Here is a 16,901-nt window from a genome sequence, read left to right as displayed (position 1 = left end):
AATGAATTATTTTTTTAAAAATGGTGTAATCGGCAGGATATATAACTACAAATAATTGTTCCATATAACACACAAGACAATGGTTTCATATCAGTTCCCAAGTTCTAGTGATTGCCCTGTGACAATTGTCTCTCCATTAAGTTTTCTTTTTTCAGTTGGGGAAAGTGCTGAAGTAGTTAGCTGTCAATGTTTAAGTAAATCTAGTTTCTTTATCCATAACTGTTTGTTTTACCCCGTTTCTGGTGGCATAATTAGTGCCATTTTGAGCATCTGTCATTTTGATTCTCTGTGTTGCTATATGTATACACAATGTGGTGTGTGATGTCCCGGTGGCCAAGTTATAAAAGGCTTACTCACAGTGAATTTAACCATCTGCTCTTTATCTGAGATTTATTTTATCTTTTGATTGTCTCATTTCTTTCTTGTCAGAATCTAATGTCTATTTAATGAATGTATTCCTATGGGGAGTGGGAGGAAAACTCACGCATACACAGATCAATGTACAAACTCGACATGGGCAACCACTCTGCAACAGTGCAAGTGAATGAAATATTTTCCCTAATATACTTTATGGGGTATGTAGTTTTTCCAAATGTCTGTTGGGGATTCCTTGTGATACTCCAGTTTTCCTCTCACTTACCCACAGATATACAAGTTAGGTGAATTAATGCTTCCAGCTTGGCCTAGCATGAGGGTTGGTGTGTGCATCAGTGGCTAAAGCGATGGACTGTTTTCAGACCTTGTATCTAGTTCTGCCAGAACAAGCTGCTGAATTAAATAAAGGGTTTATAGCAATATTATAGACTTATTATATAATATTTTTAGTTTTCTTAACCCACTTATTCCACTACTGGGTAATGTAAACAGTATCCTAACACAGAAACACACTAACTTACGCCACGTAATCCCAATGAGTGGACAACTTTTTAGGAATAAAAGAAGTGCTTTAGAGCTGTAGGCCATGGTTGAAGTTGCCACCCTATGATGAGATATTATTCCTAGACCAATGAAGTAATGATACTTGTGCCCAGCTAACTGCTTATTGACCTTATTTTTGCCCTTTCTGATAAGCAGTTTCTCACCCTCCATTGCTAGCTGAGGTTGCTGACGGGTTGTGGTGCCTGGGAAAAGTCATTTAAGCTGCGGCATATTGACTTGGAGAATCACTTAACATAGCTCCGTATTTGCTGTAAGTCGCATGACAGTTAACAGTGGCTTTTCAGGTTGACATTGGCGCACCATGTCTTGTTTACTTCTTTGTGAGGGCCTGAATCTTTGAAGAAATAAAATTAGCATTATAAATTTTTAAAGTGTTTGTAGCTATGGACAGAGTGGTGGTGGGTTGGGACGTGTTACAGTCGTGCTACCTGAGAACACAGATTCATACACTAGTATGGATATGCTTTGCAGAGAGACAGGAAGTGGTGGCCTATAAGAAGTCAGCTTTTCACATTGTGGAGGGGCAGACTTGTATCCAAAAAGCCTTATTAACCAAAAGATAGCAGCGCCACGTGAAAAACTGCTTGTTGTTGGCAACATTGTTCAAACACATGCTTGCATTTAATTTTATGGCCTTGTTTATGCGTTATGCCAATGCAAATGGGTCTTTAAATAATTAAAACTGATATTTAGAAGTCTAACAGGGTGAAATAATAACTTGTTTGAGTTCTGTATCTGCGGATAGTGTCTTGCTATTTTTATTGATGGTTGCCTGACTCCTGTCGGTGATGCTAGATAGTTTCAGTAAATTCATGTTACTTTATGGACAAGCATCTTTGTGGATAATTAACTCAAATGAAGACACAATCTTAAAAAAAGAATGAAGTGTTTTTTTTTTGTTTTTTTATAAACCTTCTTAAATTATTAAACTGGAGTAGGGAGCATGTAACCCCATCCCCATTCCCAGATCACTTGGGAGGTTAGCTTTCTAATAAAGACAGAAGATATCACTACAGGAAAACCAGAATTTGCGTATTATTGCTATGTGTTCTAGACAAAGCGGTCCAGCAGTGGCTACACCCTGTTTGCAGCTCTGCCTTTTGAATGTGGTTTAACGGCTCTGAGCCAGCCATATCTGGAACGTCCACTCATTCCATTTGGCCTCTGTAATTATCACATGCACTGTGCTGTTCTGTGCCGTGCTCCTCCTCATACAGCTTGTGCCTCCTTTTCTGCAGGAGTTAACTCTTTCCTGGTATACATGACCTATAAGGACCTCTATCAGATGACCAGCAGCGAGGTAGGTGTAAATCTCATAGTTCAAGTGTGCCCTGTGTCAGGGGTTTATATGGAATAAAAGTCACAACCTTTTCTTGATTTACATGTACATGACCAAAATCTAAATAAATGTTTAGCTTTTCAGACAGCCTTCACTAACACACTGTAGTTTCTTTCCTTCTTAAAAGTGCCAGAGTTTTTCCCACCATTCCTTCTTTCATTATAATGTGTAACCTATGTGCTTCACCTGATGCTCAGAGCTGGTATGGGGTTTACTAGAGAGCACACTAGTCAAGAAGGTGGTTGCTTATTGGAAATCACAGTGCTGATCAGTGAATGTAAAAATCAGAATAACAAATAGCATCAGAGATTTAGAGGATTATTATTGTCATGTTTACAGAGTGCAGTAAAATTCTTACTTACGTGATCTAATCTTCATGCAACATGTCGGCACTCCCTTGACACCATGATTAGTGAGTATAATAACTTTACGTTTAGACTGAAATCAATCAATCTCCAGGTATACTAATAAAAGGCAAAGCCCTCACTGACTGACTGACTGACTCATCACCAATTCTCCAACTTCCCGTGTAGGTAGAAGGCTGAAATTTTGCAGGCTCATTCCTTACAGCTTATTTACAAACGTTAAGCAGGTTTCATTTTGAAATTCTACGAGCAACTGTCAGAACTGGAACCTACTTACATACATAAATGCGGCCATAGCCTGCAGCTCGGTCGCCATGTGAGGTGGAGTTGCATCCCGCATCATCACGCCTCCCACGTAATTGAGTGCCTGCCCATATAAGGCCGTCCGTCAGCAGCAATCCAATAGACACGCTGCCGCTAAATATTTGCAGGTGAAGGACTGTGCTTATGCAAACGAAGATGAGATGGTCAGGGATAGACTAGTGTTTGGCACAAACTCAGCGAAAGTGCGAGAGAAACTTTTAAGTGCCGGGTCTTAGCTAACATTAAATTAAGCCGTGGACATCGCAAGATCGCATGAGATAGCAGAAGCACAGCTGAGAACCTTCGAAGCATGTACTCCAAGCGGCTCACGTGAACTGACTGTGAACGCAGTACACAGACAACAAGCAAGAGCTCCAAAGAGCGCTGAACAAAAAACACATTACACAATTGAGAAAGCAGCAAAAGAATATGACGCGAGTGACGCATACAAGCATATTCATAAGTGCAGCTACTGCGGAAACAAAGCACACGGTGGAAAAAGTCAATGTCCAGCTAAAGGAAGACTGTAAAAAATGTGGTAAATTGAGCCAATTCGCTATAGTTTGCAGGACTAGGAAAGGTAAATCCGTGCATGCAATGTGTGATGTCTCAGATAAAGAGGAAGACGAGCTGTTTATTGATGCAGTAAGAGAGGAACAACCCTCTGAAGGTGAACAAGCCTTTGTAGACATATCAATAGGAAAGCAAGGTGTAAAGCTTAAGTTTAAATTAAGTTCATAGACACGCTGCCGCTGGCGTTTGTCATGCCGAGAGACTGTGTTTGTGGAGGGATGGAGAGTTAAGGAGGGTGGGGGAGTCACGTCATCATCTCCCCTCCCATTCACTTCATTTCGCTCCGAGCTGAGCTATGCAGCTAACATGGTCTTGCGGAAACAACTTCGTGACACTGCCACCAAATACTCACAGAAAAATCCACAAGTTAATAGACGCGCTGTCGCTACAGTTTCTCCACACTCTGAATCCTCCAGGCACTCCTGAGCATAATCTAATTTTGAAGGTTGGGACACCAATAATGTTACTGAAAAACTTACAGCCACCGAAACTTTGTAATGGCAAGAGACTTCAGGTCACGTGTCTGCAAAAGAACCTAATTGAGGCAACTATTTTTACTGGCAGTTGCTCAGGGGAGAGAGTTTTTATTCCTTGCATCCCCGTTATACTCTCTGATCTCCTATTTCAATTCAAATGCCTCCAATTTCCAGTAAGGCTCTGCTTCGTGATGACAATTAGTAAGTCTCGGGGACGGACCCTACAAAAGGCTGCCATTAATTTGAGGCAAGATTGCTTTTCACATGGCCCACTATACGTTGTAAGCTCGCACAACTTGGTCATATTACAACCGGAGTGCTGAACTGAAAACATGGTATACAAAGAGATCCTTAACAAATAATTATTGGTATATTTTCCCTCAGTTTAAAAAGATTTGCTTTTCTTCTTAATAATAATTTAAAAGCAGTACTTTGCCACTGCAAAGCGCGGGCATTTTGCTAGTCTTTAATATTTACAAGTCCAATCAGTCAGTGTCATTTTAAATAGTGAATATTAGTGGAGTCAAAATAGTGCTAGTGATACAGTGCCTTTTATATATTAATACAGTATTATTAGGATCAATAGTAGTATAGTAGAGAACGTTTTGGATCAAGCTGTCATTCAAACAGTGCTCCTTCCTGGAAATCCTGGCTAATGGACAGGTCATTGGTACAGGAATACAAGGAGGCACTAAACAGAGTTGTCCTTGCTACAGATTGAGTTCAGAAAATATTAATGGGTCTGGCAGGGATACTAGAATGGGTTTTAAAAGCTGCTTTAAAGCCGGAAGACCCTGGAGTGGAGTCAAGGGAAGAGTAGGGAAATTAAACAAGGAAAACAAACCAGAGAGAGGGGAAGACATGATATAAGGAAAGAAGGATATTAGTGTGGTACTGTGGTGGATATGAAATATTTTTTAAAAATTATGTTGCATTTTGGTAACAAATTAGAGCATTTTTTTTCATTTACTATTATTTGGTTTGGCAAAGACAACAATAATTTTGCCATCACAGCATGCTTCTTGATAGAATGAGCACAATGCCTCAGCCTCTGGTAAACACGTTAACAGATCAGCATTTTTTTACCCAGTTTTTAAGATTTTATGGTGAATAGTGATTAACATCCCCCCCCCATGCACCTTTTAGTGTGCCATCTTGCAGTGATGTCAACTGCAAATACTACTTTCAAGGTGTGTTTCTTACTTTTGTCCTAAAATCTATCCAATGATTCTGAGGAACAGCACTGCCAGTATCAGACCAGTATACATTTCCAAGGCTGCTTTCACACCTGTGGTCTGCTGTGTGCTTTTAGAACTATAATGCTTACCTGAAAACTACTGAACTGGTGCTATGTTTTTCTAACAGTGAATGCTCCGGTGTCATTGGCACAGAAATCCATTTGACACAGAGGTTACTGTCGAATTTTGCAGCTAAGTGTAGCTCCAGAATCTCAAATTAGAAGCCCCTTTATTTTTAAAATGTCCATAATGTACAGTACTATCCACTCCCCAGTGATGAAAACACCCTCTGTACATAGGCCATTAATTAGATTACACTATCTTTTGAACAACTAAATTAAAATTATGCATTCTGATTTTTATTGGAAACATTGTTTATTTCTTTGTTTACTGTACTTTGTTTTCTTGTTGGTGAGAAAGACCTTGCTTGATTTGTTCATTAATGTGACTTGGAAAGTTTATTCATTACTTAACATGTTGACTCTTTCAGCTCTATGAAATCTTCACCTTCCTGGGAGAGTTTGGGGCCATTGTTCAGGTCCATGCAGAAAATGGGGACATTATTGCACAGGTACTAGTAGTGCATTTGCTGGGTACTTTTTCCTTTAGAAGATTCATATGATTTATATGTTCATCTGTAATAAATGTTTATGAAAATCATGGCCACACTATCTTACGATATAGTCCTGAAGAGGAAATAGACATATGAAACCCACTGCACATAAATGTCTCAGGATTGTGCACAGATTACAACCTAGGCACCCAAATGTTCCCTTCCCACTACCAGGGGCAGTTTAATTTAGCTAAACATCCAATTTCTTAGTGATGCCTCTGTAACATTTCTTTTTCCTTTTGAACATTTACCCATTTGTGTGGTAACAATTTCCTTAATGGTCTATATATATATATATATATATATATATATATATATATATATATATATATATATATATGGCTGATTTATGGCATATTTATGGCATACATATATATATATATATATATATATATATATATATATATATATATATATATATGTGGCACCCGGCCGGCACGCCCAGGAGGACCGGAGGAGGGCCTGTACCTCCACCAGACCACGAGGGGGTGTCCGCCCTGGTTATGTTGGTGGCCTCGGGTAAGGGGCATGGAAACCCAGCCCTGTAGGGGCCCGTGGCCACCGCCAGGCGGCGCCCCGCTGCCTGAACAGCCCTGGAGCCCAGCACTTCCGCCACACCAGGAAGTGCTGGGGGGAAGACGACAGGGGACACCCGGATGGGCGTGTCTGCGGAGGAGTGCCGGGAAGCAGCTGAAGCCCATCCGGGTTCCCATAAAAGGGGCCGCCTCCCAGCAGTCGAGGCGAGAGTCGGGAGGAAGGAAGAATGAGCTAGAGCGAGGACGGGAGGCGGCCAGGAGAAAGGCACCAAGACTGGAAGAGTGTGGCCTGGACTTTGGGGGATCGGTGCTGGAGGCACTGGGGTGTGACTGCACGGTAGACTTTGTACATAGTAGTTGTAAAATAAATGGTGTGTGGTGAAATTATGATGTCCATCTGTCTGTGTCCGGGCCAGCGTTCACAATATATATATATATATATATATATATATATATATATATATATATAATGACCCCTATAAATACCATTTTGGATATGTTTGGATTTAATTCTGTTATAACAGCATATTGTATGTCTACTTGCATGTTATGCAATGTGATACCTCTACACTGACTTTATTTTGGTAAACATCAGTAATTGTTACATTTTTTACCTACATCATGCTATAAATCAGTGCTCTCCAAATGTCAAGAGGGTATGAGGCCTCAAAAAGACTCATAAACCAGACTGGAGCCTTCCTTTTACTATCCAGAAATTACCTTACATCAGACATCATGACCTCAAAATCTGCTGGTAGGCTTTGGCCTATATAGGCCCAAAAAGGGATTTGGATTCAAATCTCAGGGAAAAAATATCCCAAAATATATTTTAAAAATTCCTCATTAGGGAAAGGAAACAATAAACCTCTGACTAGAGAGACAAACCCAACAAATGTTGTAAGTAAAAAAGTATTTTAAAATAAGCCAAAATATAAGAAAAAAATGCAATATGCTGTGCCTAAAAAGGCAACCCAGAATAGATAAGTCCCAAATTGCAGTCCCGATAAAAAAAAATCAAAAACAGAAGCTATAATTCAAGAATCCAGTAAAATCAATATTAGCTATGATAGTGCACTCTTTGAATGTTAACAAACCACTAAAGGACCCTCTCCCCAGCCTTCATAAAATAAGATGTGAGTGGTCCCATTTGCACAAGTGACAGGCAAACAGCACAAAATGCAAAATAATCAAACAGAAATTTTAAAGAGGAGCATTAATACAAATACATAATTGCAATAAATATAATCAAAATAATGCGTTACAACAAACAAGGAAGATGCAAAAAAGGACAATAAAAATAAGACAGAGATCTAACCCTAGCTGATACACGCCAATATGTAAAAATCATAAAAATACATAAAACTGGTATCCATCAAACTGTATAGAAAAAAAGCCAACCAAAGACTTTACTTTTCAGTCTTAAGAATTCTTCTTATTTATTTTAATATAACTAGGTCATTTTCTGTGTCAGATTTTTTAACAAATACAATTTGGATCTTTTTATATAAGATCATGAAAACCTTAAAGAACACACAATTTGGTGTAGTAGGCAGGATTTTATTGAGATTAACAGATAAAGGGATTCCTTTATTTGCTTGTCATTATCTCTAAACTACAACATCTCTGGGGTAGCATTCCTGATTTCCAATTAAAACTAAATCTTGCCATTTTGTTAGTCTTCTTCCGAAGACTGCATACTTGAGTAAGTTATAGGTAATGTGCCTATAGTTTTCCTCTTGTCAGTGGCTACCGGGAAAGACACCGCTACAGGCATTGCTGCATCCTAGTGTTCTCCAGCTATTGCCATAGTGTTAACTTTGTTTCACAAAATGCCATGATGTCCCATTTGGCTCAGTTTGAATACTGTAAATGTTTTATATCATACTGTCAGTTGTATTTATTTCGGCAGGAGGCCTTGGCCACCTATATAGATATTTCAGATTACAATAACATTAGGTTGTTCTGTGAGCAAAGAATATGACTTCAAGATGTTTCTGTTTCTGTCCTTTCAAGGAGCAAGCCCGAATGCTGGAAATGGGGATCACAGGACCAGAAGGCCATGTACTCAGCAGGCCAGAGGAGGTAACTATGTCGTGCTATCATTGTCAAGCTTACCCAACGACAAAAAAGAGAATCTGAATAAGAGTAAAACGTATGACTGAGATACTTAAACCTAGAAAGCAGCTGCTTTTACAGATTTATTCCGTCTGTCGAATATTTTCTGTCCTTAAATCCTTTTAACCATGTGTGTTGATTTCAGTAAGATAATTTATACGATTTCTTTCATTTATGTTGGAGGTAAGGGTGGTTAAGGCAGGACAATACAAAGGATTCCTAAGTAGTCCGCGTGTAAAAGCTTGCACAGCTGCCATCTGGTACTCTAATCTGACTGGATTAAGCAAACTGCAGTTACTTGGGAAGTTCCCAGCAGCTATAGATTGCACTGAAAATCAGCAAGCAAGCTTGACTGGGAGCCATGTAGTTTAAGACTGCATAAATCATTACAAAAATCAACTGTGAGGAAGCAAAAATGCATTTAAAAATAGATTGTTGATAATTTCTGCGTAAACAAAATGGAAACCTCAAATTTGTAGTATACCATTCTAATCCATTATTTGTTTCTTTTACTTGATAATTCTCAGTTATGATAAGACAGCTAAATGTAAACTCGCTTTGGAACTTTTGGTGGTTGTTGGTAAGGTACAATGTTTTTCATGAGAAAACCCACTGACTCCTTGTTAGCTAATATAATTTATTTTTTATCCCAATATATCTAAATAAAAATACAGCTGACACATACTGTCAATCCAAAAAGTTAGTTTTTGAATATAAAGGTATATTCATTATTCAGTGACAGAGTCAGTTCTGAAGAAGTCCCTTCTTATAGCCTGCCCCTACTCTCTTTGAGATACTTTTAATACTGTTCCCTTCTTAGTATTTTAATCAGTGTATTGTTTATAGGTGTACCTCCTCGTGTGCAACCGTTCTTCTGTTTTTAAACTTTCTTATCTTTCAAAAATATTCAAAAGCCTAACAGTCTCCACACGTTCTATTTCATGGACACATGGGAGGCATTGTCAGATTGTTATGGGAATGGTGTCTATTATTACATTCATAACAGTTTATCTTTTTTATGAGGAATGTCTGTGCTCTCCATGTGAAGTGGGTCTGCCCCCTATTTCCTTTGTAATGCTTATGTTAGACAGTTAAGTATTTAGTCTGTTTTTCCTTCACCTAGGAGACATGGTGAGGCATTTTTTGCTCTACTGCCTCATGGATGTATCATCCTGGGTCCAAATCCGGCACTATGTCTGAGGTGTTTCCATGTTCTTGTGTATGTGTGTGAATTTTTCCCCAGACATACCTGTTATGGCTTTTTGTAATCTCTAAATTTACTTTTTGTGAATGGAGGCCTGACTGGTATTCTGTCCAGCACTGATTCCTGCTTTGCACCAGATGCTGTCAGGATAGGCTTAGAACCCTGTGACGCTGAGTTAGATTAAGTGGGTGAAAAAACATTATACTGTTTAGTCAAACTGCTCCTCAGCCAGCATTCTAGTTCAGATGCTATTCTCAAGTGTTGTCTTACAAGTGCAGGTAAATTATACAAGGGTATTTAAGTGTGCATCATGGCAGGAGTATGGACAATATCCTCTTCTGGACATGTCATGGAAGTGCTACTGCTCTAGGCAGAGTCAGTGCCATAAGCAAACAGAAAAACTGAACAAGATATTATTTATAATTTTATTAGCCGTTAATCAAGCGGAAGACTTGAAGATTGTAGCCTAGGTGTCATTGACTAGACTTATTTTCCAACCTCAGGAGAAGAAACAAAAAACAATTCCAAAGAGACAGACTACCTGCATGTAGATCTTTGTAAGCCTCTTATTGTGTAGAAGTTGATTGTTCAAATCTGGTGCAGCATCAGTGCCTTCACACACATTTGTAAATGCTCTCTGTATATATTTACAATAAACATGAGAGACTTTTATATTAGCAAGTGAGTATAATGGTGACTGTATCTTTTCACAGCAACAGTCATAGTGAAAATGTGCAAGGTGGATAAAAAAGTGTGGAATGGAGAGCTTGCTTTTTTGTGCCCCAACTTCTGTCACCATATAGCAGGATTTTTACCAATACAGGCTTGCAAGCCCAGCCTTTTGGTTCTAATTATGCTGTCTGAGTTAGGCATCCTTTAAATTGAAAGGACACTAATGAAAACAAAAATAGAAGAATAAATAAATAAAGCTTAGTCAAATCATTTATTTTAACTAAGAAATATATAGCAAATGAACAGGGTACAAGTACAAAAATGCTTACCATCTCAAATGGATTTATAAAAAAGCCTTTGATTGCTGCATGCATCAAGTGGAAGATTTTACCGAGTCTTGAAACCAAAGCAGCTGAGAGTGTAGAGATCAGCAAAAGGTGCATTATGATGGCTAAGCTGCAACTAGAGGTCTGGCGGTATGCAACAAAGCCTTAGACAAGGACCTGGGCGGACCCACAATGAGCACAGATCTTGGTCATATAAGCTACTGCTTAAGTAAGTGTTTTGAATGGCCATATTTAAAGTGCTTTCATGTGAATAGCACCTGAATTAGAGAGCTCAGCCGGCCTGTAGACTTCAGCTCAGTTGCACGATAATAGATGTGGGTCAAGCTCAGAGCGTATCGAGGTATCATTTGCTCCAACAAAGGAATGGAAGGTTGATATCATTTTGCACGTGTGAAAGCTGTTTTTTTACATTTGGCTAAAAGCTGTGTGACTTGGACAGGGGCAAACAATAACTATTAACAAAAGTCAACGGAGTCGCGTTATTAAGGGCAGACTCAAAAGTGGGCCATGCCCATTCAATCAGACTGCTAGGCCTATCCATATGGCATTTGTTTTCAGAAAGAATTGAACTGATGACTTCTACCAAGTTTGATTACATTTTATACCCAGTTAGCTGGCAATAACGTTAGCTCAAAGTTACCTTAACCAGGAGCTCGTGAGTATGTCCACAGTTGCCAGTGTAGGTTGTTAACAATTATAAAATCATTTTTGAAAAACTGCACTTTGCATCTTAGACAATGCCTGAAACTAATTACAGACGGTAAGGACCCCAACTTGTGCTGCCAAGTGCCCCAAAGAATAAGCAAAGCAGTGCTGCGCTGAATTGCATGTGCCAAGTTTGTTGACTATGGATGATAATCCAAAACAAGTTATACTGAAAAAATACTTGGCAGTTTCATGCGGGACGAGTCACTTCTTTTGTCACTTTTCTGTCCATTGCTACATGTGTATGTGTTCTGGTATTTATTATTGCTCATTGTTATTTATACATATGTGTGCTGGTACTTCTCTTTTTGGTGTTGAGCGTGTGGGTATTCATTTGGTTAATGTAATGTTTGATTGAAAATTTAAATCTGTAGCTTCTGCTGTTGTAATCAAGGTGTTTAATGCCTTAATGAGCCAGTTGCACTTTTATTTTGGTTGCTTGGGCTTAATTCCATTTTTTCATTAATTCTAGTTTAGCATCTGACTAAAAGGTCAATTGTGTTAATATTAGTTTATCTTTCAGAGTGTACGATATATGCCTAAAGAGTCACCAATCTCTTGATATAATGCAGTTTTTGATTGTCTATTGTGTCAGTTACTGTTAATTTAAATTACTTTTACGTCAGCATTTTATTAACACAGTTCTCAGAACCAACACAGGAGTTAATTTGATTTTTATATTGGGAATTTATATGGACTAGTGCCCACCTACAGATTTCCAATGCCCGACTTACATGGACTGATTTTATAGTTTACATCTGAAAACATTTACTGCAAGTCATTTTTTTCTGTTCTTTCACTGTCTGGAGATGATTGTTCTCCTAATTTCATTGATATACGTATACAGGTGGTAGTTGGGGAAGATGCACGGGATATCATGAGTTTAACTTTAAAAGTAGAGTAAACCAGCTGCCAAGTGAACAGAGTCAGAAATGTGAAAGACAGTGAAATATTTTAACTGATTTAGTCCCCCCATGTTCTACACCAGCTAAAGTGTTCTTAGTGTTTTGAGTGTAACATTACAAAGAGCCCCTCCAATAATTCCCACACCCACTAGTCATTACGTTGTAATAGCATTTAACGGTATAAATATTTTTAAAGGCTTGGGCTTATCATATTATTTTTCTTCATTCTTCAGTAAAACTGTTGATTGTTTTGTGGTATTTTTTTTTTCTCCATGACAGCTTGAGGCAGAAGCTGTCTTCCGGGCAATCACCATTGCAAGCCAAACCAACTGCCCTCTCTACATCACAAAAGTTATGAGCAAAAGTGCAGCTGACATCATTTCTCAGGCCAGAAAAAAAGGTTTGTAATGTTTCTGTTTGCTTGTTTTTCTAATGTAATTCAGTAATTGGCAGAAGAGTCTAACTCAGGTGGCTACTTCCATGTTTTATAGTAAGGCCCTTCAAAGATATATTGACCTGATAACACACTATGGGTCTGCTGTCAGAGTTCCTGTGCCAGTATTCCTGGAAGAGTGTACTTGCTGCCTTTGGCACTTGTCTTTCTACAGTGAGGGTGCATCCTGTCTGAATGATGCAGGGTGGGAAAAGGACTGAGTGCTTTGTGATATTTCATTCTCGGGCTAATTGTTAAGCTAGAATACTAGATGCTGAGCTCTGAGAAGAGCCCTTCTGCAAGCTCTAGAAGGCACACTGCCAGTGAGCCTAGACAGTAAAGAGGGGGAGCTTGTAAATGGGTGATGAATGCTGGTTTAAAATGTACAGATAGCTGATTGGAGGAGTGTAAAATGTACAGATAGCTGATTGGAGGAGTGTGTCATTCACTTTTCTCTCTGTCTGTTCTGCCTACCCACATGGATTTAATCAGGCCTGCTGCTGTGGGTACAGCTGGGGACTCATGGTCCTAGTCTTTGGGAAATGCTGAAATGTTAACAGAGCAGCTGTTCTCTTTATATACTCGGTGACCTCACTCTGTTTCAGAAGTAAATCTCCTAGAGTATCAGGTTTTATTAAAATGAGAGGCTGAAAATTCCAGCAACTGATGTAAAATGAAATTAATGTAATGTCACAGCTTTGTACTGCAGCATGGGAAAGGCAGCTCCTTGTAATATCAAATTCGCTTCCAAAAGAATGTTGAGTGCCCGTCTAAGCATTATCTAAAAACACTTTAGCTTGAGAGGAGCCGTAAGGAGTGGCAGCTCATCTCAGTAAACACTAGAAGGTGCAATATGGTCAGTTCATCATTGGGCACCATTCCATATTTGCTTATTATGCTAGAGCAATTTAGGTTCTTAACCCAAGGCGCAAATTAGGTATACATATTATATGAAGAAATACTTGTGACGGATCTCCAAAAAGTTTTTAAATTTGTGAATCTAGTAGTTTGTGGCATGTGGTGCACTAACAAATATGTATGGATTATCCAGTTTGCTTCTAGGTATATTTGACAGTAATGCCCAAATGAATGAGAAATGCTGGAAATGATTTTTGTGCTTGCATTTTGCTTAATCAGCACAAACAGTCCAGTGTTGCTTTTGCTAATTTCCGTCCTGTTATACACACACCCACTGTAACTGATATTCATCCATTTTCACCAGTATCCTGCAATTTCACCAGTCAGGGTCACAGACAGCTGGTGCCTATCACAGCAGCATTGGGTGTAAGGCAGGAAGCCAACCATCAGACCATCGCAGGCACTTAGCTACACTTAACCGCGGGAGAACCTGAACTTGTTGGTCTGTTATTTGTATACTTTATATCAGATGTGTTTTCCATGGAAACTATCTAATTCCATCTGTTTTCTGATACATCACCAGATAATTCAAGTACACTGATGAGAAAACAAGACTTTTGGCATAAATCTGCCATGAAACATTAGCTCAGTGCTATGTTGCCAAGTTATTAATCATGTTAAAGTGAATTTAAAATCATATTTTATAATAATATCAAATTTTGCAGTGGTAAAATATGAGTAGGATAGTGTGATGGTGTAGTGTTTATGGCTTCGCCATCGTGAGTTCAATGAGTTGTGTTCAATCTGTAGCTCGCATACTGTCTGAGTGGCCTTTGCAGTATTATTGCTTATCATTGTATATATTTGGCTGCCACCTTTAAGCAACTCAACTTAAAAGTTCAAGTTACAGCTCATTTGTTTATGTACAGTACATCATTTTTGGACAGATCACAAATAGTGAAGTTGTATTTGCTCACATTCAGACAATGAATCAGAATTGGCAATTGAACCAATAGTCTTGCAGTTTTAAAGACTTGTACCCTGCTATGCCAAACTTCGTGCTGTTTACATGTCCTCCCACTGCCTGCATGGTTGCCTCTCACTTTCTGAAGATGTGCATGTCAAAGTATTGGTGAGTGAGTGTTGGTGTGTTAGCTTGATTGGCAAGCCTCCTTTCTAGGCCATTGTGCACTTCTACCAGATGTTCAGTGTTGTTATGACAGACCCAAAATGTCTAAAACCTAGGATGTATGGTGCAAAGAAAGAGGAAAAGCCATAGCAACCCTGCAAGATGTATCCCGATAATTTAATGTCCCATCCAATATTGCCTGGAAGGAGTGCAGGCCTTTCTTATTCCAAACAGAATGTAACCGGTTAGATAATATATGAAGGGATAAATGGAAAATATGAAGAAGTAAGAGTCATCTTCCATTCATCTGTCCATTTTATAACCTGCTTATCCAGTTAATTTCCACAAGACTAAATATACTACATTTACATAAGGCACAACACGAGTCAACCTTTAATACATTGGTGTCCCAACCAGGGTTTGTTCCAGCCTTGCATGTGATGCTGCCAGGATAGACTGAAGCTCTATGTTACCCTAACCTTGAAGTAACCGAAGATTTATGAGCATATTACGTGTTGCACTCCATGTTACCGTGTTATACCACAATACTTTCTAATAGTGATGAGGAAACTCCACAGTGTTCGCTTCGCCTGGAGTTCTGAGAAATCACAGAAGTGTTTGCAAATATCGATAACTCAGTGAACTACTTTGAAGTCCGTGGAGGATTAACTGAAATAGATTTGATTAGATTACAATGATGCATTCATCTTTAAAGTGTCCCTGAGGGTTAGGGTAATGTCAGCCAACTATATTGGACCGATTATTGTGGCCAAATAGGTGACCTGAGCTGGGTGGAAACAGTGCCAACCACTGCACAACTGTACCTTTGTGAGATCAAAAAAGAAAGAATGCAGTCAAAGATACACAATCATAGATTTTGTCAAAACCAAGTGGAAATGCCAAAATCGTAGTCAGATGTCAGAAAAAATATGTAGGTCTTTTAAAGTCAGAAAATTCAAAGTGGTGTGTCATGCTTGAAGCCTCTGACTCATTTTATTTTTTGAAGTCACTCTGAAGGATCTCCAAACTGTCTGTGCTAATGCTTTGCATTTTTTCTTCTATGAAAAAGATAGAAACATCTTGTAAATAATGATAGATCTTTTTCTATTATTTCATAGTCTCTTATGTTGGGTGGAGGGGTGTCAGGCTTCGCCAAGGTTTGCTTTTTATCTGCATGTGGCTAATTAAGTATGCATAGGGCACCTACCTCCTTCTGTTGTACTGACGTGGAACTTGAAGATTAACCTGCATAACCCGTTATTTATGCTGTATATGTTTCATAAAAATAAAATTTTGAGACCCTCCATTATTTATTTATCTGTTCTACCGCTAACTAAGACCCACAGAGTTTGTAATGCAGATTATCAGCATTATATACCCAGGGGCAGTCCCATAAAATGTTTGCTGTTACAGCTCTGGGAGATAGCACTCTGGCCTTGCAAAGCATTATGGGGTGCTGGGGAAAAAAGTTCTCCTAAACCAAATGGATTATCAGTAAATAATTCGACGAACAAGGGTGAATGCAGCCAGTTCACTGTGACTAACACTTTGGCAAAATTCGCTGATCAACACCGCTTTATAGTGTAAAGAAAGATGTGGATGAACAGGTGTCCCTGCCAGGATGGCCAATGGCATAATTTCTGACTAGGAGGCCATTTTACTGGAAGGATGGAGGGAAACTGTCTTCTGAGGCCATGTGCACAACCTTTTTTCTAGGTGGCAGTATGGCTCCTGTTTGGACACCTGCAGTGCTGAATATACATTGTAGTTCTGGTAGCCAGCCATGCTAGAGTCATCAGGTACCACAGTAGAGTCTAGCTGCTAGAGGCAGGCTTTTCTTTGAGGAGCCACGTCAGATAGAAGTGCTTGCTTGTTAAATAAAGTACTCCCAGGTCCAGGTAAAAGAAATGGAGCACCTCGCCTCACCCAGGTGAATTGGAATTAGGAGAATGACAATACTTGCCTGAAAAGCATGGAGGAGGTGAAAAGAAAGAAAAAAGGGAAAATGATAAAGAAGCCTGTGTAAGGTATTTGTTAAAATAAAATTTTATTTATTTGAACCAAAGACTTGTGTGGGTGAAATTGTGTCTGGGGTTTGATGCTCTGTTAACCCCCTACAGAGCACTATGTGTGTAATAATTATGTTTTAAA

The 16,901-nt window shown here is 39.0% G+C and overlaps 1 protein-coding gene across 2 annotated transcripts in view; it reads left to right on the top strand.

The window, feature by feature from the left end:
* Nucleotides 1-16,901, top strand: part of dpysl3 (dihydropyrimidinase like 3) — a 132,686-nt gene that overhangs the window by 82,593 nt on the left and 33,192 nt on the right. For both annotated transcript variants that reach the window (XM_039775017.1, XM_039775018.1), the window contains exons 5-8: nucleotides 2,178-2,239; nucleotides 5,724-5,804; nucleotides 8,396-8,464; nucleotides 12,610-12,730. In XM_039775017.1, the coding sequence (XP_039630951.1) occupies nucleotides 2,178-2,239; nucleotides 5,724-5,804; nucleotides 8,396-8,464; nucleotides 12,610-12,730 (333 nt within the window). The remainder of the gene's footprint in view (nucleotides 1-2,177; nucleotides 2,240-5,723; nucleotides 5,805-8,395; nucleotides 8,465-12,609; nucleotides 12,731-16,901) is intronic.

This window comes from Polypterus senegalus, chromosome 13 (genome assembly GCF_016835505.1).
Source record: "Polypterus senegalus isolate Bchr_013 chromosome 13, ASM1683550v1, whole genome shotgun sequence".
Classification (NCBI taxonomy): Eukaryota; Metazoa; Chordata; class Cladistia; order Polypteriformes; family Polypteridae; genus Polypterus; species Polypterus senegalus.
Note: the sequence above shows the minus strand (reverse complement) of the source record. Positions and strands in the feature narration are given on the sequence as shown.